Source organism: Poecile atricapillus, chromosome 7 (assembly GCF_030490865.1).
Source record: "Poecile atricapillus isolate bPoeAtr1 chromosome 7, bPoeAtr1.hap1, whole genome shotgun sequence".
Classification (NCBI taxonomy): Eukaryota; Metazoa; Chordata; class Aves; order Passeriformes; family Paridae; genus Poecile; species Poecile atricapillus.
This window is the reverse complement of record NC_081255.1, coordinates 3,198,586-3,224,135: the sequence shown is the minus strand read 5'-3', so window position 1 is coordinate 3,224,135 and position 25,550 is coordinate 3,198,586. Positions and strand designations below refer to the sequence as shown.

Here is a 25,550-nt window from a genome sequence, read left to right as displayed (position 1 = left end):
CAGCAGCCATCCTGGACCCAGGAACACCAGGAGGGCAGCAGGGCTTAAGGCAAAGTCAAAGCAAGGGTGGGCATAAACCACGTAATTACACCCCCCTTCCTCCTCCCAGAGGGAGGGAGGAGTGGATGGGCCTCCCAGTTCACCAGCTGAGCCAGAACTACTGTATGAACCTGACAGAGAGATTTTACAGGAAAATTCAGCATCTGGGAAGTCCCCAGGGAACACAACCCCAGGAGGAAAAGTTAGAGGCAGGCCTGAAAGCCAAGGAGGAAGGTGATTGCCCTTGGGTGACCTACACAGGTAGCAGAGCTGCTGGTACACTCAGATATAGGAAGAAAATTAAAGATAGGAAATGGATGAAAGAGCATTTTACAAGCTCATGGACAGCCCAGACAGGAGGCACAGGAGTAACATTAGCCAGCAGGATGTTCAGTGCATCCTGGAACTGTGGTGTTGAAGCCAGGGAGTTGTTGGTGATGCCTTCCTTCTTGTGCAGGGAGGGTGGAGGAGAAGAGGACATGTTTGCTCCTTGCTAGCCCACACAAAAAAGGTGATACCACCTTAAACACGAGTCATTTTCCACAGGGTACTGAAAGCCCCAGGCCCATTTGGTGAGGTCAGATGGGACTGGGGACCCTGAAGTGAGCTGGGATGTACCTGTCATGAAAGAAGACCTTGAACCAGGGGTGCAGAGGCTTGTTAGAGGGTCAGAAAGGTTTTGTGAGGGTGCTGGGGTGAAGACACTGTTCCAACTACATCCTTCCCTGATTACAGAGAGTGACTGGCTGCATCCTCTCCAATGTCAACACACCCTCCATCACCCCTGTGATTGGCCAGCCCCAGAATGAGTCCTCACAAAGCATCTACCAGAACAACAACATCTCCAGCAAGCCCACTGCAGGTAGGTGGCTGTGCTGTAGGGAAGAGAGGGATGACTACTTACCCACTACCTCTCAGCCAGGGCTGCCAAATATTAGAATATTAGAATAAGGTGATCCATCCATCCCCTTATTTTTGGACAGTCTTGGTGCACCAGGTCTAGGATGGGGCAGGGGTGTGGTGCAAGAGTCAGCATCCAGCACAGCAAGGGCAGAAGCCAAGAACAGCTTAAGATGGCTATGAAATCTCCCTGGACTTCAGCTCGATGATGTCTAGGCAGTGAGACCAGCAAAAGGAAAGGCTACCTGGTACCAAGGGATGAACTGGCAGAAGAGATGATGTAGTGGGATTCCCTATAAGACAGAGGGATGTGAACCATAAAGGTATTAGCTGAAACGAGGGAACATTACTTAAATCCCATTAAAATGGATATCTCGTGATTTTCTTCATGATTTTAGCTGTATAGCTGGTCCCTTCAAGACACAGGCGAGCGCTCTTGGGAGTTAAGACCGTAAGAAGAGGTGTTGGGAAATGCACAAGAGCATTTTGCAGAACCAGGGTGGCTGAAGCACTTGGATGGGTTAATTGCACAACCTCTCTCTCCCATTAATTTTCATTCTTCCCCTTTAGCAAAAATCTTGGGGAAAGTGGGAGAAAGCCTGAGCCGGATTTGCTGTGTTCGCCCACCCATGGAGAGCTTCACCTTTGTGGGTATGTAGAGGAAAGGTCCAGCATCACCTCTAGAGATCTGCTCCCCACCCTTCCTCCCTCTTCGAGGCTGAGCATCAGCACCTCTCTTTTGCTGCCCTTTCTCAGATGAAAATGCCAACTTGGGGACAGTGATGAGATATGAGGAGATTGGTGAGTACACAGCCCCTATCCACATTGCTCCCATTCCTTTGGGCCAGCACTGCATGACTTGGGAGCATCTGCATGACATCTCTGGCTGATACAGGATCATCTCAACTTGGTGCCAGCTACTGGGGCTCAGAAATGCAACAGAAACACCTCTAACTGGGCTGAGCCTAATCCTGTTGACAGACAACTGCCTGAAATAAGGGACCATGCAATGGGGACACAGCTCCCAGCACTGACACAGACCTGCCATGGTATCCTGTCCTGAGAGTCCCCTCAGGTGCCATCAAAATTGGCCTCCCATGGTGGTATCACCCCATCCCCGCATTCCCTGCAGAGCCTCACACAGCAGGAGAGATTTTGGCTGCATTACCAGCCATAGTGCTCCTTGCTCTAAAGACTTTTAAGGGTTTTAGCCCCACCAGACATCACCCAGAGCTCTGCATGGGGAGCTTGCTGGTGGTTTTGAGACTCTTTTCATGTAAAGCCTGACACTACAGTCATCTTAGCACTAACACCATGCAGAGCCTAAAGGTTTTGGCCACCTGGGAATGCCAAACAGGGAGGCATTTTCCCATGCAGCCACTTCTCACTCCTCTGGGAGTTTTATTGCTTTTGTCTGGCAGTTGTGCAAATAATCTTTATGGGCCTGTCAGAGCAGAAGACTCCTTCCCACAGCACAGTTTTCTTGCTGAGCTGCAAAGCCAACCCTCAAAGTTGGGGGAGGGAGGTGGTCCCTGCTCAGCCCCTTGTGCTCCCACCTCTGAGCTTTTCTCCTCTCTTTTCCAGAGCTTCGTATCTTGCTGCTTTGTGGCAGCGACCTGCTGGAGTCCTTCTGCATCCCTGGCCTCTGGAATGAGGCAGATGTGAGTCACCAGTGTCAGGCACCCCTCCGTGCTCCTCCTTCTCTGCTTCCCACAGCCAGTGTTCCTGGGAGTCACTAGGTCCCAGGGATGACAGGAGCTGTGCCCACCATCTCCACTGCGTCCTCCATCCCAGTCCTGACTGTCGTCTCCCCTACGCATTTCCACAGGGCTTCTACAGTCCCAAGCCCTGTAGCCTGTTTACTGTTCATGCAGAGGATGGCATCTGGGGTGGCAGGGTAGGCCCATCCTAAGGCATTTCCAAAGGCCTTGCTCCACTCCTTGTCCCTTGGAAGGAGCCAGTATCAACTAGATGCCAGCTCCAGCAGAGTGAGGTATGCAAGTAGGAAATAAGGTATTTATAGGAGTGGTCCAGATGTTAGGAATTAAACATATTATAGCCAAATCAACATCTTTCACCGTTGGCCCTTGATGGAAGAAGTCATATTTTCATGGGAAAACACCAGGTTTGGAGAGGGGCTGGGCTACTGACCCACCAGCTGCTCCTGGCAGTTGGAGCCATGCTGGCTATGAGGCCTCCCCTGGTTCCTCACTGAAATCAGTCAGTCAACACAAATCTCCCTCCTTGAACTTCTTAGCCTTCAAAAGTCAGTTACCATATCTTCAATCCTTAACTTTGAAGGCATCAAAGGTATCTCCTTTAAAGGGCTGGAAAAACTGAACTGAGCCAAGCCCTGGAGCCCAGCACAAAGGATGCAGAAATGACATCAAAGTACAGGCAGAAGATGCGTTCTGCAGCAGCACCTCCTCATGGGCTCCTACTGCCCGAATTTGGTGACACAAAGCTCTTTTGGGTGAATCTGATTTGTCTCACCTGAGAATGGTGTGAGCACTATGACTGGTCTCCATGCTTTAGCAAATTTAGCCAAACCACCTTGGAAGGACAATCCTCCCAGACCTCTGTCAGGACTAATACATTCATCCTGCTCATGAACCCTTCCAGCGAGGCAGAGGTCACATTCACCTTGGGCAACCTCTTCTACCACAAGTTCTTCTCAACAGCATCTAATAGGATTTAACCCCGTGCCTTTTATTTGATCTACTGCCAACCACTTGCCTGCCTAATTCCATGTTTCTGCCAAAGGCTGTTGACATAGCCTCAAAATCACTTGCCATCTCCCTCCAGACCATGGTCCAGCTTTCATGGGGCAGGGTGGGGCTGGCAGACAGTGGCAGGTTTTGCATGGGGTGGCTATAAAGCTCTCCACACTTTGTTTTGCTCCCAGATGGAGGTGATTGTTGGGGAGTTTGGGATCGTGGTGGTGCCCCGGGATGGAGCAGACCCTGAGCAAATCATGAACCACTCCTCCATACTGCGCAAGTACAAAGTGAGTGGGTGGATGCACCTGTGGCATGCAAAGGCTTCGAGAGGACTCACAGTTTTTCTTCTCCCAGGGGGGCACTTTTGTCATGGGACACAATGTGTCTCGGGGTCAGGCGCTCTCAGCTGACGGGTGGGATGAGCAATGGGTCACCACACAGCAGAGTGGGGAGGCTGGAGGGAAAGATATCTGCTTTCAGGCCATCCCTTCACACCTGTATTCCTATTTCCCTTGCAGAACAACATCCTGGTGGTGAAGGACGACTCAAATCACCCCATGTCAGTTGTCAGCTCCACCAAAAGCAGGTGGGTGAAGCAGGGCTACTCCCACTACAGAGTGGGGAGCAGGGTGCCCCCAGCCAGTCTCTCCATTTGCAGGGGCACCTAACCCACCCAAATGGGCTCTGACAGCTTTCTCTCTCTCCATGCCCTCAGACTGGCCCTGCAGCACGGGGACGGACATGTCGTGGATTACCTCTGCCAGCCTGTCATTGACTACATCCTCAAGAGCCAGCTCTACATCAATGCCTCTGGCTAAGTGCCCGAGATCTTGCAGCGAGACAGCCCTCATGTCCTGCCTGCCTACAGCTCTCCATCACTCTTTTCTCTCTCTCAGTCCTTGTCTCCATCTCTCTCCCCATCCCATGGCCTCCTGCCCATGTCTGCCTCTCACCCCCAGCACCAATGCTCTGTTGTGCAGCCATGTCCAGGGAACGGTTTGGTCTCTTTTTCTGGGGTACTGCCCTGCCCTGTATGCATGGGTAGGGAGGAAGGGCTGGTCAGGGAGTGACATGCTCCGTGTGCTCCAGCATGTCCCTGGGAAATGGTCCCCTTAGTCCATCTTCCCAGCATGCTCAGAGCAGGGGCTGCCTGTTCTGCATCATCTTACACAACTTCAGCTCAATAAATCTGGGTGGATTTTTTTTATTAAGTAGCTTTAGTGTGAGCCCTTTGGGCCTCTCAATACAGTGACCAACCAAACCCTGGTTGGCAGCAGGCAGTTGCAACACAACCAGCTCGGTGCCCAACAGCAGGGGAACCTCCTCAGGCCAGCCATGAGAAAACCCAGCTAACAAAATCCTCCTGTCCCTGAAAAGTCATGGAGAGGGCGTTTATGAAGGGGAGAAGAGACCTTGGTAAGCACTGCTGCCAAAGCATTATGGGGAGAATGTCATGTCTCAACTTCCCTTAGCTGCAAGAACTGAAGCCACTCCCTAGGCATGTGAAGTTGGTGTGATGTTCTACTCTTACCCAGTGTCAGAGGCATCCCACACCACCTAGAAAGGGATCTGCCATTTATGGGGACAAGAAATTGGATAGAAGAAGCAGGTGGTGAGCCAAAGCCTCTGGTGAGAGTTTGCCCCAAACCTGGACGTGTCCATGTCCATCCTCTACCTTCCAGGTCTCCATTTCTGCTCCATCCATCTTCTCCCACCACTCCCACTCTCTTCCTCTCCTTGAAGAGTTCATTAAATGCATGATAACCTCCCCCTCCCAAACCAGCCATGGCTACTTTGCACATTTCTTGGGACAAGCCAGACTCCTGCTCCTGCCTGTAATGCCCCCCGATGCCAGGGATGAACCCTAGTGGAGATGCTTACAGTAAAAGCAGGACAGGTAATGTGGTGTGGAGCAGTTATTGAAGTCTTGTGGAGAGGAGGGTTGCTGGAACAGGGCCTTGTCCTGCTGATCACCCCTAGGGCACAAGAACCCTGAACAGCTGATGGGGAAGGTCACAGCCATGAGGAAGGTTTAGCCCTCACCTTCTCTCCTTTCCTCCCTGTAACCTGGTATCACTTTGGGTAGAGTCCTTCTGCCTGTGGCTGAGAGTCCTCCACGGCCTTTCAAGGGAATATGTGACATTTATTTTGTCCCTTAAAAGCCTACAAAGGGTCACAAGTAGCTCTCAGGCAAGCTCCAAAGGTGGTACTTTGTGCTAAATTTGGTGACCTGCTGGGTGCTGCTGGCATCCCTGGAACAGCAAGCTGCTTTGGACAAACAAGGACAGCCACAGGGTCCTTGCAGCAGACAGGATTTTAAGAACACTAGTTCAAGGAGCAGAAGCACAGCCCTTCCCAGAAGGACAGAAGTGATGCAACTGACCCACACGCCAGAAGAGGTCTTTCCTTGTCAGGGATTTCCCTCTGCATGGAGAGATTTGTTTGGGAACTGTTCTACATTTGGCAGTGTCACCCCATTTGGCAGCGTCAGCTCTGGTATCTCCAGGCAGTTGAGTATGTATCCCATTGGATGAGAAGATAAGGATATGGCAAAACAGAGAAGGTGGTGAGTGTGTGTGGGGACTCTGCTCCACGGAGGCCTTCAGCCAGTCTGAGCTAGTCACCACCACCACCCCACTGAGCTCCCTTAATGGTGACACCTCATCCTGAGACACCCAGTGTATGTCAGCCACTCGCTGGACTCCTCTCTGCCTGCTGTTCTCACGTGTTCTGTTTGTCAGTTTCCCTTCCCTCTCTACCCCAACACACAAGTTATCCCAGACAGCAGCCCCCGCTCCTCGTCAGTTGTGCCCTGTGGTTCTTAGCTCCAAGCCAGAGAAACAGCAATGGGGGCAACCAGCCTCCAAAACAGAGGGACTGAACCTCCTGGGGAGCAACATCTCTGAAGTGGTAGCAAAGACAGTGGGCTTTCCCCAAGGAAAGAAAAGGGAGGGCGGAAGGGGCAGAAGGGAGGGCGGATGGGGAGGGAGGGGAGGGAGGGGAGGGAGGGGAGGGAGGAAGGGAGGAAGGGAGGAAGGGAGGAAGGGAGGAAGGGAGGAAGGGAGGAAGGGAGGAAGGGAGGAAGGGAGGAAGGGAGGAAGGGAGGAAGGGAGGAAGGGAGGAAGGGAGGAAGGGAGGAAGGGAGGAAGGGAGGAAGGGAGGAAGGGAGGAAGGGAGGAAGGAAGGAAGGAAGGAAGGAAGGAAGGAAGGAAGGAAGGAAGGAAGGAAGGAAGGAAGGAAGGAAGGAAGGAAGGAAGGAAGGAAGGAAGGAAGGAAGGAAGGAAGGAAAAAGGAAAAAGGAAAAAGGAAAAAGGAAAAAGGAAAAAGGAAAAAGGAAAAAGGAAAAAGGAAAAAGGAAAAAGGAAAAAGGAAAAAGGAAAAAGGAAAAAGGAAAAAGTGTCATGTCCAAGAGGCACCTCTGGTGCTCCCTCACTCCCTCTGGTACGCAGAAGGGGATGTGGGAATGCCATGGCCTCCTGATCCACGTGGTTGGGATGGCAAAGCTTAGCTGTGGTGGGGACGATGAGTTTGTTCTGTCCTACTGCTCTTACCTTTGTGTATCCGCTCAGTAAAACTCACAGCATGGGGGGGAGGGATGGGGGTTTGTAATGGGGCCTTCAGCTCTGGGACTGGTTTGGAAAAATGTCTCTGGGTGAGCATGGGGAGAAAATAATCATCTGTGATGATCCATGTGACTGCTGGGGAGGTGAGGATGGGGGTTTCCAGGGTGCAGGGGAAGTGTGGGAAGAAGCTTGTGGGTTTTGGTCTTTGAACCTCCACTTTTTAACAGTCAATTTGCTGAAAGTGAAATGAACTTCAAATGTTTTTGGGGGAAAGAAAATAAATAAAGGGGGAGGGAAAGGGGTTGCCCTTTCCAGCTTTCCCAAGGGAAGTTGCCATGCCACCAATTTCACCTTTGTCAAAAGTTTTGGAGTATTTTTTTTTTTTCTGTTGCTATATGAAAAAGTGGTCATTGACAAAAAAAAAAACTTTATCAGCAAAAGGTTTAAATTATGTAATAAACAAAACAAAACAGAGATGTTACTGGTGTGATTTTAAAACAGCCCTAAGACCGAGTTAGAACAAGAGAGCAAATGCCTGCACTGCTGGGATAACCCATGGCCAAATAACCCCAAATGAGGAAGCCTGAAAAAATAAAGCAGTAGGCAAGATCTAGCCAAACGTATTGATCATTTATTGACCTCCTACCTTTCAAAAAATCCAACTCATGTTAAAACAGGTCCCTAATAGCTGTCCTTATGCTGTACAACAGGAGAAAGGACACATGCCAGGGGCTAAAATACATCTCACTTAAATAAAAGTGTAAAGCAGGCATAATAGTATATCATGAAGCAAAAGCACTTTATCTACTTTATCAGATACTGCTTTATCAGAGACTTGAGAGATAAGGAGTGAGTGAATCCCCACTGTCCTTCTCCATCTGGGATCTCCTCTTTCACCACCATGCAAGGCAGAGGCTTCAGCAGAGCTTCCAGCATCTGGTGGCACTTACCTCCCCTGAAACATTTTTCCCCTGCATGGCATCTGAAGAAAGGTGGGAGCAGTGTTAGAATGCAGCTGGACCCACATGAAAGCTGCAGTGAAGGGTGAAGGGAGCACTGTGGTCTTTGGCTCATCCAAGCTCTGTTGAGATGAGCAGTGGGAAACCCCTGTGGAGAGCTACCTTAGTAGTGATGGTGGCTCCTGAGAAACATACAGAACTGTAAGGGAGGGAGGGAGGACAGGCAGCACCAAACCAGAGGTGGAGACATATTCAAGACATCTTCAATATTTTTGAACTAATGAAACCAGATTACAGGCACTGCAGCAGGATGGGATGGGGTTCTCAGGTTCTCAGGTACAAGAACCACAGCATGCCAGCACCACTCCCAGCAAGGGGAAGACTGCCAGCCTGGGAAGAGACAACCACATGAATCATCACCAGTGCCACAACTCAGAACTCATCTCCCCCAGCAGCCTCTCATGCTGCTTGCTCCCTGTCTTCTGAGCTGCTGAAGGCGAGGAAACTCCATGGAGAACAGGAGGAGGAGCTGGTGGTGGCAGTGTCAAAAGTATGGACAGAGACCCTAGTCCTTCTGTGTGTGCCATACCAGGACAGGGTATCCACAGGTGGTGGAGAACCTCTCAGTTATGAGCTTCAGGGTCTAAACTATGCAAACTCACGAAGCTGACATCTAACCCTGTGTCTCTGAGATATATTGTAGGAATGGGCTGTTCTTCAGACAGTAGCACCTTCACAAACCAGGAGTTTCCTTCCTCCCATGAGCAAGGGACGGAGAACTTTGAAAAATTAGGGACTTTCCAGGGGCATCAGGGCATTGTGAACTTCATCTGCCACACTGATCCTGAGGGTAAGGATCAGTTTGACACAACCAAACACAGACAGTTCTGCCAGATTTAGGGAAGCCCTCCTGCCTTCAGCATGGCAGGTGCTGCAGCCTTTCCAGAACTGGTTCATGGTAATTCAATGGCTTTTGTGTTATAACAGCCTGGAGGAAGATTATTCTGGATATCCTCCAGGTTCTTAATATCAGGCAGAATGTCATCAATGCTGCTCTCCAGCATGCGCACCCGGTCCTTCTGCAGTGCAGTTGTCTGCTCCAGCTCTGACATCTCCACCTTCAGCTGCTTGCTTCTGTTTTTGGCTTTCCTGAAGTTTGCCTCAAGCTGCCTCAGGCCATCCTCATCCATAGCGCCAGGCTGGTCTTTTGCACAGAAAGAAAACAAGGAATAGGAAAGCATGCATGAAGGATGAGGACTAGATCTTTCTAGATACTTCTTCTCTACCCTGCTGCCCAGCCTGTTCACAGGCAGCACATAATTAAGCTTCCCACTAAACTCCCAGAAGCCCTGACTAGACCCCAGTGGGGATCTGTCTCCATCCAAGTGGATGCAAATGCAAGTGGCATTGCAAAACCTACTCATGAGATGCAGCAGCTCTTCCAGGGCACTCAGTGTCTGCTGCACAGCTGCCCCTGCCTGGCCAGCCTTGTCATGGACCCTCTGAGTTTCCTGAGCTGTCTGAAGGAAGAAAGGCAGCATCTGTAAGGTGAAATCAAGCCTGGAAGTCAACAGGGAAGGAGGCAAGGAAAGGGAGATGGGGACCTACTTTCTCTATTACAGCAGCATCTGCCTCAACCTCCAAGAGTTTCCTCTCAAATGCATCATCTGCTTCCTTGGCCTCATGTCGCAGGGTGGCCACTGCCTTCTCCAGGGCGAGGACGCCGTCAGCCGTCTTGTTGGCTTCCCCCTTCAGCTGGGCAATCTCCTAGGTGTTGCATATAGGAAAAGGCATTTTCAGTCAGGCAGAGCACAGCCAAAATCATTCTGGGTGCACTGGAATAGGGAACTGGTAGAAAGAAGGGACCCAAAAGTATCACAAGCTGTCCTCATGTTCTCCCACCAATTGCTCCAGAGAGTTGTTTCTACGTCCATGGCTCAATCCCTCCTTCACACATCAGCAATCCCTGGGGAATTACAACACACATCTGGGAGGTGAACCCACAAAACCCCACAGAGTCTGCCAGTGACTCTGGCTGTAGGAGTGAAAAAATCCCTTTGGTTACTGAAAGGTGGCTACAGTGAGACGCCACAGAGATCCTCATGGAAGTAATGTGTCTGTAGAGATCATCTACAGCCAAACTGGTATCTGCAGGACCCACTGTAGAGAAACTTCAGCTCAAAAATCAATCCATCAGGTCCACCATGAGGTTGCTAACCATCTTGTCTTCTTCCATGTTTTTTCCCTTCCAAATCCTTTTCTGACAACAATAGCACTAGAGTCTGTCCTCACCTCTTGGATCCCCATGATGATTTCCTTCACTTCTCCTACCACACTGCTGCCTGCCTTTGACTCAGAAGCAGCTCTATCCACAATCCCTTTGGCTTGGTCTGTCTTCTCCCTGGCAGTGGTCACCATGCTGCTGATAATGGGAAGCCTCCTCATGTCATCTTTGGCTTCCCTCCTCTTGTCATCTGCTTGCAGGTTGAACTCTGGAAGAAATGCATGTGGAAATGAAGCTATACTACCTTTGTGAGTTCCCACATGGAAATGAAAAGGAAGGGTTTCTAGGACGCTACCCTTGAGGCTCTTGAGGATCTGCTCCACCTCATAGAAGGTGGCATTGCCAGCACTCATGGCTTGCAGGGCTGTGCTCCTGGCAAGGGTGGCTCGGGACAGCAGCTGTGTCAGCTTCTGCAATATACCAAGGGACAAAAAGAGTAGGTGAAGGACACGGTATGGGAGCATCACGTGGTCCCAGAGCAGTCTGGGAAGAGCTGGGCTGGAAGAGACCCAACAGTCTGTTCCCAAATTCTTGCTCTTGCCCCTTAATCAAGACTCCCATAGGCTGATCTGCCATCAGAAGCTTGTGCCGGTGCTCCTCAAGAGGCTTCAGCTATATCCTGAGCCATCTTAGCTCTAATCTTTTCAGGATCAGGTCTTCAACCTGCCATACATGGAGAAGATGTGCAGGTGAGACCCTGCACCAGCAGCTCCCTGCACACACTGAGGTCTGAAGACCAGCCCCAAGGAAGGGGCACCAGGCAGGCAGAGCTGCCTTTGACAGCTGGGCAAGGACAGTGGTGAGACCAAAGGCATCCCCCCAAGGCTGCAGCTCCTGCTGGGGATGACCCCTTGCCAGCCAACCTCTTACCATTTTCTTGCCCTCTTGCCCTTGTAGCAGCTGTTTGGCCTCCTCCTCCCAGTGCCCCATGTGGTTCTGCAGGCCCCGGTACTCGGCCAAGGAGGTGTCCACCAGGCCCAGCAGGGTACTTGTGTCCTTCTTCAGCCTTGAGGCTTCCTCCTGAAACAGAGACACAGTGGGGGCCCCAGAATCTCCCCAGTGCCCACCAGGAACCAACCAGAAGCAAAAGGGGAAAAAGGGTAGGAAGATGCCTATCTAGCGGCTCTCCAGCGGGGATGGAGCCCTGGGAAGGGCTGAACTGGTGGTAGGATAAACAGGGAGGACATCAGGAAGAGTGAAAGGGGATCTCCTGGACTGACAGGCACAAAGCCCTCACCTTAAGGGACCCGATGTCCATCTCTGTCAGGCGGGACAGGGAGCTGAGGAGCACTAGGCTGACCTGATAAGCTGTGTCTGCCTTGAAGGCCATTCCATCAGCATCAGCCTTCAGGCCTCCAGCCAGCGACTTGAGCTCCTTGTACCTGTACAGATGTGAGACTGGAGAGCCTGGTACCAGCCAAGCTGCCAGCCTTTCACCCCAGTTGACTTGTTCGCATTCTCCAAGGCCCCATGCAGATTTATCACACATAAAAAGACAATTGCAAACATTCCCTGTATCCCAGTCCCTCCAATGAGCAAGGCATCTGCTGGCTCTGTACTCCCAAAAACCTTACAGTCCAAAATCAGGGGTTGTTTCACTCAGCTGAACCCTCACAGGGGCTCCATGGTGGCTCTGCTAATTCCTGCCCTACCACTGTATGTTTTTTCCTGCACATCCCTGTTCAACTTTCTAACTTCCTGCAGGGCTGCTGTTAACATTCCACCCATGGTGTGCAAGCCCACCATGGTGGGCTCTGGAGAGGCCAAGTCTAACCAAAGGAACCACCATGGGCTTAAATTCACCCTCGGACTAAACCCAGCCCAGATTTTCAACCACATGTGGAAATCATCCCCAGAAGCCTGTTCACACATGCGGTGTTAAACCCCTTCGCCCATCCACAGGCAGGACCCCAGGAGCATTGAGGGCTGTGATGTGGGAAGCAAATGCTCCACAGAGCTGCCAACCCTCCATCTCCACTGCTAAGACATGCCAGTGAATTTCCTGCCTCCAACTGCACATTACTGCAGCTCAGATGGAGAGAGAGGGAAAGGGGCCTGGATTCTTGCCCATCCCTCTCCTCCCTCCCATCTCCACACCTGACACTCAGTCCAAGGCAGCCTGAACTCACCTCCTTTGCAGCCCTGGCAGGGAGCCCAAGGTGGCCTCTCCACCAGCGGCTGCGCGCAGCAGCTCCAGTGCCTGCCGTGCATCTTCCCGTGCCGCCTTTGCAGCTTGGTCAATGGCATTGGCTGCTTGTGTGTGGCTGCAGAGCACAGAGGAGGCTTGTCAGAAATGGCTCCCACCCAAGTTTTCTCCACCAACTTCCTTTACTCATCATTCACTGATGCTGGATCACACCCCCTTGGGAAACACAGCATGTCTGCGAAGGGGACCCATATATTGCTTCTTCCTCTTGCACCTCCCAAGGACAGAGGAGCATTGGGGAGGGCAGAAGCTCTATGTTCCAACTGGACATCCAAGGGCAAAGCTCTGATCCCAAAGATGCTTCTAAATTACATATTATTACATCCTCAAAGACAACTGAGGACAACTTTATAGGGCAGCAAAGACAGCCCAAGAGCTGCATCTTCCCCTGCTCCAGTGCTGGCAGATGTCAACCAGAACCCTCCAAAAAGGATCTTCTGGGCACCTAGCAGGATCTCAGTCCTCCTCTCCTCTCTTTTGGCTAACAGTGGCAGCACCTCACCTGTTGGCCAGTCTCAGAGCCTCCTGTGCCAGCAGCAAGAACTGATTCAAACCCCCAGGAAAGCTTGAAACAGGAACGGTCTGAGGAAGGAGGAAGGAAGAGAGGTGTGAGTGCTCTTCCCTGCTCTCCATCCAGTTTGGCAGTGAAAGAGGCAACTACAGGATATCAAACCTCCACAACCCCCAAAGGCTCCTACCAGCTCGTCTCAAGGTCCTGACTCCAAAGAAAGGACACCCAGAACACCTACATTCATTCACAAAGCAACATCTGTAATTCTTTAAATCCTTGCTTTCTCTGTTGATTTTTTTTGCAGCCCTGAGCTGGACTAGGAGCATGTCACATGGGATGCTCTTACCACCCAAAGGAGAGTAGCACCACTGCGTTCCAGGTCCAGCCTGGCTCTCTCCAGCAGCTGACGGGTCTCCTGCACCTGCCTCTCATACAGGTTCCCCAAAGACCTCAGTGTCCCCACGGCTGCCTTGATCTCATCCAAGTGACTCTGGGAGCTGGACCCTTGCCCCTTCATCCGGGCCACACGTCCTTCCAGAGACCTGCCAGAGGCTGGCGAGAAGGGAAGAGAAAGGCTGAAGAGAAACTCGTTGCTATGCAAAAAGGCCCAGGCAGCATAACCCTCTCTGATACAGCCCACTTGGCCACATCCAAGGGCAGTGGGCAGGTGGTACCTTGCAGGCTCAGGGTTTCCCTAAGGATGGTCTGCAGCATCTCCTCAGCCACCAGCATCCTCCCCTCCAGCTCTTGACTCTCGGTCCCACTGCCAGCTTGCACCTCTGACAAAAGCAGCTCCAGCTCCACCAGCTGCTGCAGATACAGCTCCACCTGCAACCACAGACCAGGCCATCAGCCAGCAGGGGTGGGAATCAGGACCACAGTCAGGACCAAGAGCAGAGACCAAAATGAAGGCTCATTTTAAGATGTGGCACAAAGGATCAGCTAAATCAGGTACAAAGCTAAGGTTTGAATTCACATTTCACTTGCATCAGGAGTAGATGCTTGAGGAAGACAGGAGAAGACACTGAGGGTGAGCAAATCACTGCAGTTCTTGCTGCTTAGTGGCCCTGGGGCTGGCACAGATGCTCACCTGCACTTTCACCTGGCCATAGCAAGCTGGGCACTCACTCTCTTCACAGCGGGGACCCTCAAAGCCAGGTTTGCAGATGCAGCTCCCGTCACTCCTGCACTTCATGGGCTCAGCACCAACTGAGTCACAGGCACAGGCTGCAGGTCACAGTGATACAGATTCAGGGGGGGCCTGGCCCCACCTCAAGCCACAGTACATCTCTCCCTGCTTTCCTCCTACCATTTAGCCCTGTGCTTTGGTTCCTGCTCACCATTCCCACTGTTCAGCATCCTCTTTCCCATGAAACCACTCCATAGTCAGTCATCAGTTTTCTTACTCATCCCCAGCTCAGACAGCACCTGGATCTCACCTCTGCATTTGTGAGCAGGGTCAGGGGCTAGGGGGTTCCCAAAGAAGCCATCCTTGCAGCGGTTGCAGTAGAAGCCAGTGGTGTTGTAGATGCACTTGAGGCACTCGCCGGTCCGGCGGTCGCAGTTGCCCACGGCATTGGGCTCCACATTGCCATTGCACTGGCACAGCTGGCAGGGCTGGGAAGCTGCTGGATCTCCAAAATAGCCATCGGCACAGTACTCACAATTGGCACCTGGGAAAGGAGAGACAAGCAGAAGTTAATGCTTGTGCCCGGGAGGCAGAGGCTGCTTGTGCCCCACAGAAATGGGGGTGTTCAGCCCCATCAGGGTTGGCACAACAGCTGGTCTGCTGTCATCACCACCACGGCCAATGGCCCACACACGCTCTCGAAAGCTGGGTGCCACAAATGACCTTCTAAAAGTTGTTTCCTATTTGTTTCTTTCCTTGTTCTTTGTTCCCCTCCCTCTCCTACCCATCCTTTCTCCATCCATGTTATATTTAGATGAGAACTTTTCCCAGAGCATGACAAGGTGTGTTTACCCAACCCTTGGTGCTCAAACACCCCACTGCAGGCAAGAGTGGCAGGGTCACAGGTAAGCTGGGCTGAGACTATGGTGCTGATCTACCCAGCTCCAAGTATGCCTGTAGAAAAAGGCAGAGCACAAACAAGAAGGGCATTACCAGCAGCTCCAGGAGGGCAGTCGTCACAGACAACCTCCTCGCTGCCCGGCCTCACAGAGCAGCCCTGGCCGAGCCTGCAGGGGCAGGTCCTGCAGCTGAATGGCTGCTGGGCATCTCGGTAGGAGCCAAAGGGGCAGCTGACACCATTGCCCACATTTTCATCTCCTGAGTAGCATTCACCTGGAGGAGCAAGGAAAGGGCTTAGGGCATTTACTCACATTCCTGGTGGGACATCCTCCACCACTCCAGCCACAGCAACACGAGCACCCATTGTCCAGCAACTTCTACAAGATTTCTTCAGGTCCTCATCATACCCATATCATGCACCACATAAAATCATGAAATGGTTAGCATTGGAAGGACTTCTTCAACTAAACCAGGTTGCTCAAGCTCTGTCCAACCTGAGGCATTGCCATGCTTAACTTTCAAATAAGAAGTCAGAACTGAAGAAATATTGCTATCTGGGTAGCAGATGTTTTTTCTCTCCAACATGCATCCAATTTGTTCCAAAGAGTTCCTACAGTGCTTCTAGGCTCTGGGTAGTTTTGTCTTGGATGGTCCCCACATTTCAAACCCAAGACACAGAATCATGATCACAGACAGAATCACAGATGAGACACAGAATCACAGAATCATTAATCCAACCTGTAGCAGATCCCCACCTTTAAAACCAGCCCGGAGCACAAAGTGACACGTCCACTCCTTCCCTGGACACCTCCAGGGATGATGACTCCACCACCTCCCTGGGCAGTCCCTTACGATATCTAATGACCCCTTCCGTGAAGAAATTTCTGTGAAGTCAGTGCTCTCGACTCCCCACAGCTGTATTCTCAGGAGACAGGCAGCTTCCCTGAATTCCCATACAGCCTACAAGCAGGGTGTCACGGTCGCTTCTCTTACCAGTGTCAGGATCACAAATTCCTCCCCCCTGGCAATTGCAGGGCACGCAGATGCTGAAGGGCCCCTGGCTGGGGGCGTTTCTGCGGTAGCCGGGGGCGCAGCTCTCGCAGAACTGGCCCCGGTACGGCGCCGGGCACTGGCAGCGCTCCACCCACGGCGCGGGGGCGCCGGGCACGGGCCGTGCCGACACCAGGGTGACATTATCGATGTAGCCGCTGCCTGCAGGGAAGGACAGCCGGTCACCTGCGGGGAGCAGCAGCTCCGCCTGAACCACTCCCACAGCCGGGACCTGCACAGGTCGCACATTCTATTGCAATGCCCATGGGCAGCCAAAGCAGTTACTATCCTGCTCAGTCTCTTTGCTATTTAATTTTGCCCCTTGGAGCACTTACTATTTTTATATTTTAATAAATTTTAGCAAAGGTGTATCCATCCAGAGACTTGTTGTCTCCGACAACTAGGAGTAGCCGACCTTGCAAGCTCTCTCTGCACTTACTGTATTCCCCAAAGGTTGCTCGGATCCAGAGGGCTGTCAGATTTCCCAGCAGCCTGCGAAATTCAAAGTGATTCAGTCTTGGGCTCCAATTGCTGCTTGGGTGCTCGTCCAGCCTGCCATGGGAGAGGGGGGAAGTGGAACTGATTTCAAAAAAATGAGATGCCTCCTCCAAAAAACACAACAGCCCTTACCCATCTCCCTCCTGGGAGCTCAAGCCTTTGGGCAATGACTTCCATGCATGCAACTGATCCGGAGCTGAGAACCCAACCCAACCTCAAGCCACATTTTCTGCTGCCCCTCTCACAAAGGAACCTTCTTATCCAGGACAGAAGCACCTGAGATGCATCTAGCCCAAACCAGGCAGCCATTTGCCACCTCCAAGGGACCATAGCTGAACACAGGACCTCTTAAACCACAACCATTCTTGCTCCCCCTGCCCCCAGCTTACCTGAATGTGTACATCTGGCTGATGCCACAGGGCAGGACCTTTCCCTGAGGCAGGAAGGGGGCACTGACTCTCAGGCCATGTCCTTCTAGGACCACATCATGTGGAGATGACTGGTGTCCCCCTCGGTCCAGGCGGTAATCAAAGGAGAGCATCTGGCCATAGCTCAGCTGCTGGTTCCCAAGGAATTTTGCTGCAAAGGGAAAACAAAAGGCTTAAAATCTTTCTCTCTTCCTAAAGGGTCAGTTCATGGGATCAGACCAAGCAAAGGGTTCACTTTGCCAGCCACTGATCCTACACCTACCAGGTGCCACAAAGTATATTGGCTCTGATCTCCTTGCTGCTATGAAGGCATCCTGGTGGCGTGGGGACCACTGGAGCTGGGCTGGGGAGCCACTTTCATGAACACCTCGCCAGCCCTCAGTACCTGGAGCACAAACAACAAGGAGCAGTCAGCATGGACAGGGAAGGTGTTTCTAGGATTCCAGTAACCATGTGGTTCCTCCAGCCCACTGAAGAGAAGGGATGGTAAACATGCCCAGGAGCCATGGGGATGTCCTGATTTGGCTTCACCTTGCTGGAAGGTAGAGGTGATGTTGTGGACACTGTGGTTGTCTGCACTGATACAAGTGACTGAGTGCCCATAGCAGAAGCAGGGGGAGCATCCTGCAGGATTTCTGGCATCCAGGTTATAGAAGTGTCGCTTGCACCTGGGAAAATGCAAGAAGGTGACAACGTTCAAGTAGTTTTCTCCTTTTACCGGCCCACACAACCATCCCTCTGATGCAATACAGCCCATCAGGGGGTTCAAGGTCATCACTGGGCTGAAATAGCAAGATGGGTGTGTGCAATGTCTTCAACCTGACCGAGGGCAGGGCTAGATTGAATACTGGGAAGAAACTGTTTTGAGAGGGTGGTGAGGGACTGGCCCAGGTTGCCCAGAGAAGCTGTAGCTGCCACATCCCTGGAAGTGTCCAAGGCCAAGTTAGATGGGGCTTGGACCAATCTGGGGTAGTGGAACGTGTCCCTGCCTGTGGTGAAATCAGAAAGTACCTTGGACTTGACTAGCATAAGAGATCTATAGTCAGAATGCCTTGGCAGGAACAAACAGAGCTTTGAAGATTGCTAGAAGATTGAATCAAGCCTGGCGACAGGGAGAAGATCAAATCAATGTTGAAATATGCATGTATGCTACTATGTTTGTATGATGTTTAACCCAATCATTGTAGTAAAAAATTACTAGCTTTCCTAGAATGCTATATAAGCTTACGTAGCCCACAGTAAATTCGGATTCTGGTCACTGAGTTAGTTGTGCCCGTCTCTTCATCGCTGATACATGCCCATGGCAGGGAGTGGAATGAGATGAGCTCTAACATCCTTTCCAACCCAAACCATCCTAAGACTTGATGAACTTCCAAGAAACCAACTGCAGAAAGAAGAAGGCTGTGCCAAGCTGTGTCCAGCATATCCTCCTGATACTCACCTCTGGCACCGCTCTCCAGTGGTGCTCTCCTTGCAGACACAGAGGCCAGATTGACAGGCTCCCATGCTGCCTGCTGGGTCACACTCACACTGCAGACTCCTGCAAAGGGACAGCAGAAACCTCTACCTGGATTTCCAGCTTGGCCTGGGAGCTCAGTGCTTCCCACTTCTATGCAAGACAGCGGATAACCTCCCAGCTACCATTACCATGCAAGAACTGGGGAAATAAACTGCATAGCCACCTTTTTCCAAAATCTGCAGCAGTGTGGGTGCCACATTGAGCCAGTGCCCATTGCTACTGCTCCAGGGCATCCGAGAGCATCAGACTCACAAGTGCAAAGTGAAGCTCCACTGAGCTTAATAAACCCTGGATGAATTTTATAGACCTTGGCTGAGCTCCACCAAGCAGCATCCCAGGATGGCGTAGGCAGGAGGCCAGGCCCAGCAGCAGGACTGCAGGCAGCCGTCTTTTGCTAACACCCTTTGCCTGCCAGCAGCCTCAAAGGAGCAATGGCAGAATGAGGTAAGGAAGAAGAAGACACACCTGAGAAAGTCAGATCAGAAACTTTTCTAAGGGTGTTTAAACAGGGCTTCATGAAGTGGTTGATTTTTGCATGTGCATCTCCTTGTGAGTGGCACCAACATGAGGCAGCCCCCACAAATGGGCAGGTTTTGTTTTACATGTTGCTTTTTGGGCATTATCTGCATAATGAAACCATCATCTCAGAGAGTGGCTAAGTTCAGACTTTGATGGTGTTGCAGGACAGAAAGCCCTGCAAGTTAGCATGGAGGTCCAACCTCCAACCACTCAAGCCCACTCTTGCCAGCATGGTTGGCTTAAGGTTGTCCATGAGATACCATGAAACCAACTCTGCCTTTGCAGGGGGTGTTTTCAGCCAGCATAGGCCCCAGGAAAGCTTTGGAGGCTGGCCCTCCTGTTGGCCACTGATGGTAGCCAGCACTCACTGCCCGCTCCTCCAGCACCCTGCCTCAGACAGGGACTCGAAGCCCAGCTGGCACCGGTCACATTTGTCCCCCATCACTCCAGGTTTGCAGCTGCACCGGCCATCGCTGTCGCACTGTGGGCTGAGGGAACCTGCAGAAAGACAGGAGGGAGAGGTTGGGATGGGTACATTCCAACCCAAATAATTCTGTGAGTTAGTGCTTATTTCAGAGGCGGGTCTTAAAACCTGTGGTCTGGTATGTAGGGGCTCAGAGTGTGACCTGCCCAGGTGCTCAGCAGGTGCCTTAAGCCTCCTTGCCCCACACAGCAGCTGTGGACGTACCCCAGGTGTGGCAGAGGCAGGGCAGGCAGCATTGCTCCCCCCGCCGTCGGAAGAAGCCATCCTTGCAGCGCTCGCAGTGGGTACCCTCTGTGTTGCCCAGGCAGCCGAGGCAGCGGTACCCGTTCCCTGTCTCTCTCAGGAGCTGCCAGTCAAAGATGCACTGCCTGGACATCCCATTGCAGTCACAATCTGGGGAGAGGAGAGCAGAGAGACATCTCAGATGATGCCTAGAGATGAAGGCACCAGCAGCAATCCTACCCTGAGGGGCAAGGAACAGGGTGCAGGTGGTGCAAACCTGTCGCTAAATGACACAAAATGATTCACACTACTACCCTCAGTGTTAGAACAAAAACTTGTGACTTTATTCTCTGACTCCAGTATTTATAGATTCTCAATGATGATCAGGGATTGGATAATTAAGTTACCACCTTCCCAATCACACAGGTCATGTGAAACGTCCATAAAAGACATTTCTTAGAAGGAATGTGTAAACAACTTATGTTTACAGGACTTTCATGGGAACTATGAAAACATTATCAGAAGGCTTAATTTTCAGGGTGACACAAACCTCCCCTTCCTGCTCTGCCAACAGTGAGCTGCTTCCCCACATCTCTGTGTTTGTCCCCATGTCTGTGTCCATCAGCCACCCCAGTGCCACTGGTGCCCACACCGTGCTCTGCATCCCCACACTGGGGAGGAATGCCCCATTTCACTGCTGAGGAGGGACAAACCCAAGCCAAGCAGCCACAATCCACACAACAGCATTGCCAGGGCTGTTCTCCATTCTTTCACAAGTTTTGCAACACAACCAGGACATTGAGTAAGTAGAGATAGTTTAAAAAAAACCCTGGTCTTGTCCTGAGAAAAGCATAGGTAATCTTACTGAAGACTTTGGGGAAAAGGGAAAATTTCCTGAGGTTATCCTTTGTTTCACCCAGCCAGGAATAAGTTGAGTAGCAAAAGCTCAACCAGGTCCCTCCACCCAGGTCTGCAGTGCAGGGTGATGAGGAGTGGTCTGTGATTCAAGGAGTTTGGCAGAAGTGTGCCAGCCAAGAGAAAGATTAACAAAAAAGGTTTGGGTAGGATTGGACAGGTCACCTCACCCCACCCTCCCTCATTGTGAAGAAAAGCTGCAGCTGCCCACACTGCTGCATGAGGGATGGCAGGAAGAACAGGCATGAGATTCTGCATTCCTCTGTACCCAAGACAGATGATCCCTCTGGACATCAGACTCAGGCATCTCACCAGATGTGCCCACTCCAACACTCCACTGCTTTGTCTGGCTGCTCTCTTGAAGCCACCTCTCACCTACTTGGCAATCCCTCAGTGGCCACTACTGGAGCATTTAATCCTGAGGACCTTTACTCCAGACAGGCTCCTCAGGATCACTGAGGAGTGCAGGCACAGCTGATAGAATGGTTGGCAAAGACAGGCAGGAGAAAGAAACATCCCAAGGGAAAAAGCCAGGTTCTCAGGCACAGAGCCTGCTGAGGAATTGCTCCAAAACACCCTGATGCTGTCATGGGAGCCTCAACCTCCCTCTAGGTAGCTCTGCTCTCTGCTGGCCTCCTGGGGACAGGAAAGGCCATGCCCAGCTACCCAACCCCTGCCCAGATCATATCTGAGAGCACAGGAGGTGCAGGAAGCCCAAAAATTGGCAGAAACCTGTTGCATGGATGCAGACAGTGCCTTGTATATTATACACACTGAGCCTTCTCCTTCCCAGCTCTCTTCTGGCACAGCTCAGCCCCAGAGTACAACGTCCCTGTCCTCTGCATATGTGATTCCTGAGACCAAGCAAAACCTCCTGCTCTCAGTGCTCACACCTGGGCACCGCCCTCTCACACACCCATCGGCAACCACATTCCAGAGGGAGTCACTCAGTAGAGCCTCTGCCAAGAGGAGAGATGACCTCATGCACCAGCAAACAGGGAGAGAGATTTTTCCAACTTTGGCAGGCACAGCCTTGCATTTTGGCTGCCAGGAGACCAAGACCAAGCTCAGGATATCTGCCACCCTAGCCTGCTGGGAGGGGACCTGTGGGCACAGAATTCCTGCCTCTAGGGTCTGGGAAAGCAACTCCAGCCTCAGAGAGAATCACTAGTGACCAAAGGGCATGGACAACACAAAGGACCAATGGAGAGCAGCAGCGTGAGACTTTCTTCAAGTACTTGTGGTCACCTTCACAGTAGAAAGATTTCACTTGGATTGATCCCATTCCCCATCCCTCTACACTCCAGCTAGATCTCGAGTTGGAAGGGACCCATAAGGATCTTTGAGTTGAACTCCACCCATGCGTCACCCTGCATCTAAGCAATCCAGAGGATTTACTGTGTTGCTAAATTACAGGCATAAGCACCATTCCCTCAGGGAATGAAAACCCTTTTTTGAGTGTTGCTCTACTGCTGCAGCATCTTAGGAAACAGCTCTCCAGCCCTGGAACAAATTCCTGTCTCGCTGATTCAAAGCCATTTAAGATGTTGTGGCAGGTTGGAGCTACCACTGCACTGGTGTGTCTGCTCCTACTCATCTCCCAGAAAACCAGGAGCTCAGGCAAGCTAATCCTTACCAAGAGCAAGGCACTGGAATTGATAATGAGGTGGAACAGGAAGGAGCTCATGGAGGATGAGGAACAACTGAAGACAGGATCACTTCTGTATCCAGGTGCCCTGAGGCTCTGCTCTGAGATCATCCATGGAAAAGAGCAGGTTCCATTGAGGAGAAGCTTTGCAGCTGGGTTTCTTCAGCGCTACATCAGGATGCAGGAGATCCGTGGCATGCATCCAGCAAGATATCATTCCCCCAGCTCCCACCCGCAGAATAAAGCATGAAAAATGCTTGATGGCTGTGCTGAGATGAATTCTCACATCAGAAGGGCTTGGAGGAGAAGGCAGGCAGCTTCTTAAACTGTCTCCTTAAATTCACAAAACCAGACAATGAGGGTGGCCCTGGGTCTGTGAGGATCTGACAGCTCTGTACACATATAAGCTCTGTACACATAAGCCAATCTGCAAAGATTCATCCTTCCATCAGAACAGAGCTTTGCATGCAATGAAGGCTCCATGTCAATACAAGCCATTTCTTGCTCTGAGCTTTTGGGACAGTGACCAACAAGGCTGTCCCATCTGCTGCTCCAAGGCTGGGTGTCCCCATTGCCCAGCTTCATAGTTTCTCATTGCAGGAAGACCTGCCTGGGGCTTCCAGGGCTCCATCAGCGGGCTAAGTTATCCACTCAAAGTCTGCTGCAGCATGAAAACACAGCTGTAATCAACCATCAGCTTTACATACACACAAAAATGGTTCAAGAGTCCCTGGGAAAGCAGTTTCTCACACACTGACAGGAAGGAGCAGAGGAAGAATCTATACCAGTATTTTAAAACTTGAATGGAATTAAGGCTGATGTAATAATTAACCCAAGTAGCATGTAAAGCAAAACAGATGTATTTTTTTTGCTTTTGAAAAAATACAAACAAAAATATTATTCAACACTTATTTCCCATTGCACCAAACTTAAAACTGATAAAATTCAACTTCAAGCCCAGAAAGCTTATTTCAGACCATCAGTACTGGAGACCAAAAAAAATTTAAATCACTCAGTATTTACAAAATACATGCAAAAACCTGATTTTGGCCAAACATACCCATCTCCAGACTATAGGCCAATGAAAGTGAAATTCGGATAACTGAATTACCACTGGGCTGAACATATTTAAATCTCCCTCCATGACAGTCTCCACTATGTGAGATTTGCATGTGAAGAGGATCCTGCTGGATTTTTAAAGCTGGGGACCGCAGAAGATTCCTGTCTCCCATACGATATGGCAGGGCTGGGCACCTTGTGAGCCCCACAGACGTGCACAAAATCCAAACAACGCCATGGTATTACAGCAAACTGGATCCTGGATGCTTCCAGGTCTTCTTCAGGCTCGGGGAAGGTTTTGGTTCCAGCAGTGATGGGCAGATCAGCCACTGCCTGGGTGACACTTGTCACCTGCATCCCACCATAAGAGCAAAGCTCTATAGCAATAGCAATAAGGCAATTAATTGCATATAAATAAGTTATTGAAAGGGGATACCAGTGACAAAACTAAGACCAACTGCTCACGGGATATTTAACCTCGGAGGAAAACTAAGAAGCACCTACAAATCCAGTATGAATCCCGAAGGCAGGAGGGGAAGAGTGCCCTAGCAGGATGCCGCGCACCCAAGCCACCTTCCAGTTACCGCCACTCTCCAGCACGGGGAGGAAGCTGCGAGCCAATCTGCCGGCGGGATCAGAGCAGGAGCAGCCGCCCCGCTCGAAGCCTCACCTTCTCCGCTGCGTGTGCTCAGGGCTGCGGGCAGCAGGAACGCGGCGAGACGGGCGACGGTCAGGAGCCAGCACTCGGCCATTTCTTGTGCCGGGGAGCACCAGGCACCCGTTCCGGTGGGGCTACACACCGGCTGCCTGGTGCCTTTTTTGTTGTGCGTTTTTTATCGGCTGCTCTACCTGAGTCACTCCCAACAGGAAGAGCGCGTGTGCCGTGGGCTGACTCACAGCAGGAGCCCAGCCCAGGGAGCGCAGACAGGCGCCTGCCCCATCGAGAGACAGGCACTGACGGGACAACAGCGTCCCAAGGACCTCCTGCATGCACCCTCTTAGGGAAATAAAATATAGCTGCAGCACCTGAAGACACCCCTCCTGCCCGTCCCGCTCGCCCAGCTCCATCCCGCCGGCCGCCGCTGCCTCCACAGGCAGGGCAGTGGTGCCGGCTGGGGAGAGCCGGGCTGTCCGGGCACGCCGGAGCCTTGCAGGAAGAAAATGAAACAGGGTGAGCTCACAGGAAGCCTGGGGAGGATGGATGGGGGCTGCCTGCTTGCAAGCCAGGTCCAGCCAGCCAACCTGCAAAAGCAGGCCTCACTTCAGGTGACTAGCAGGACTGGGGATGCAGAGACCCAAGGTCAGCTTGAATAAATGCCCAAAAAGCAGATTGATTGGGATTTACCAGATAATAATTAAGTTCAGGAAATCCCCAGACATAGAAATTAGGTGCAGGTGGAAATCATCATGTCTGCTTTTTCTCCTGAGATATAAAATGAGCTTAGATGGATCCTTGGCCTCACTTACTGTATTATTTTTATGCCAGAAGGACGAGGAGTGAAGATAGAGAGAAATGTTTGTCTGAGGTTGCTGACAGAGCCAGGCTTCACAGCCCCAGGTTCATTAACACTTTTTTCTCAAGGGTAGCTGACAAGCTACACAAGGCATGAAGGCCAGTTCCACCTTACTCCTTGCTTTTGCCTTGCAGGAGGACATGACCACTTCTAGAGGGAACAGAGAAATCTGGAGCAGGGGTTCTCCACATCCTGCACACTTCAGGACAAGAAGGACCCCAGCATATCCACCTGCCTTGTGGAAGCAGTCCATCAGAAAGGAACAGTGAAGGATGGGCCCTCATACTGTTTCACAGCAGCTTCCCTGAGACTCCTAATGTCACAAGTGATGGCAGGTGATCCAGGAGCACCTTTAAATAGAATAAAAACACCTAACAAGTTCATCCCCAGAGACACAAGTTGCCTTTTAGGTCCCCTTCTCCATTAGGGATTCAAACTCAATCCAAGGCATGAGATGCTAGTCACTTCAGGCCTGACAGACCA

The 25,550-nt window shown here is 51.4% G+C and overlaps 2 protein-coding genes across 3 annotated transcripts in view; one reads left to right on the top strand and one right to left on the bottom strand.

Moving 5' to 3' along the window:
• NMNAT2 (nicotinamide nucleotide adenylyltransferase 2) overlaps positions 1-5,460 on the top strand; it is a 30,454-nt gene extending 24,994 nt beyond the window's left edge. Inside the window, exons 6-12 of the mRNA XM_058842371.1 lie at positions 775-901; positions 1,510-1,590; positions 1,696-1,740; positions 2,524-2,600; positions 3,845-3,946; positions 4,178-4,245; positions 4,375-5,460. Of these exons, the coding sequence (XP_058698354.1) occupies positions 775-901; positions 1,510-1,590; positions 1,696-1,740; positions 2,524-2,600; positions 3,845-3,946; positions 4,178-4,245; positions 4,375-4,477 (603 nt within the window). The 3' untranslated portion in view covers positions 4,478-5,460. The remainder of the gene's footprint in view (positions 1-774; positions 902-1,509; positions 1,591-1,695; positions 1,741-2,523; positions 2,601-3,844; positions 3,947-4,177; positions 4,246-4,374) is intronic.
• Positions 5,461-7,737: 2,277 nt separating this feature from the next.
• LAMC2 (laminin subunit gamma 2) lies at positions 7,738-24,377 on the bottom strand. 2 transcript variants are annotated; one of them, XM_058842368.1, is made up of 23 exons: positions 24,224-24,377; positions 19,914-20,102; positions 19,594-19,723; positions 18,629-18,727; positions 17,719-17,855; positions 17,450-17,572; positions 17,149-17,338; positions 16,701-16,813; positions 16,205-16,423; positions 15,305-15,484; positions 14,622-14,855; positions 14,273-14,409; positions 13,857-14,010; positions 13,529-13,734; positions 13,174-13,253; positions 12,595-12,729; positions 11,703-11,847; positions 11,336-11,485; positions 10,761-10,875; positions 10,474-10,673; positions 9,790-9,948; positions 9,602-9,701; positions 7,738-9,385 (listed from the first exon to the last, which is right to left on the bottom strand). In XM_058842368.1, exons 1-23 carry the CDS (start codon positions 24,303-24,305, stop codon positions 9,135-9,137), a joined length of 3,528 nt encoding a protein of 1,175 aa, XP_058698351.1. In that variant the 5' UTR covers positions 24,306-24,377; the 3' UTR covers positions 7,738-9,134. The 2 variants fall into 2 exon arrangements, with proteins under 2 accessions (XP_058698351.1, XP_058698352.1); XM_058842369.1 differs by lacking the exon at positions 16,205-16,423.
• Between the last annotated feature and the right edge of the window lie 1,173 nt (positions 24,378-25,550).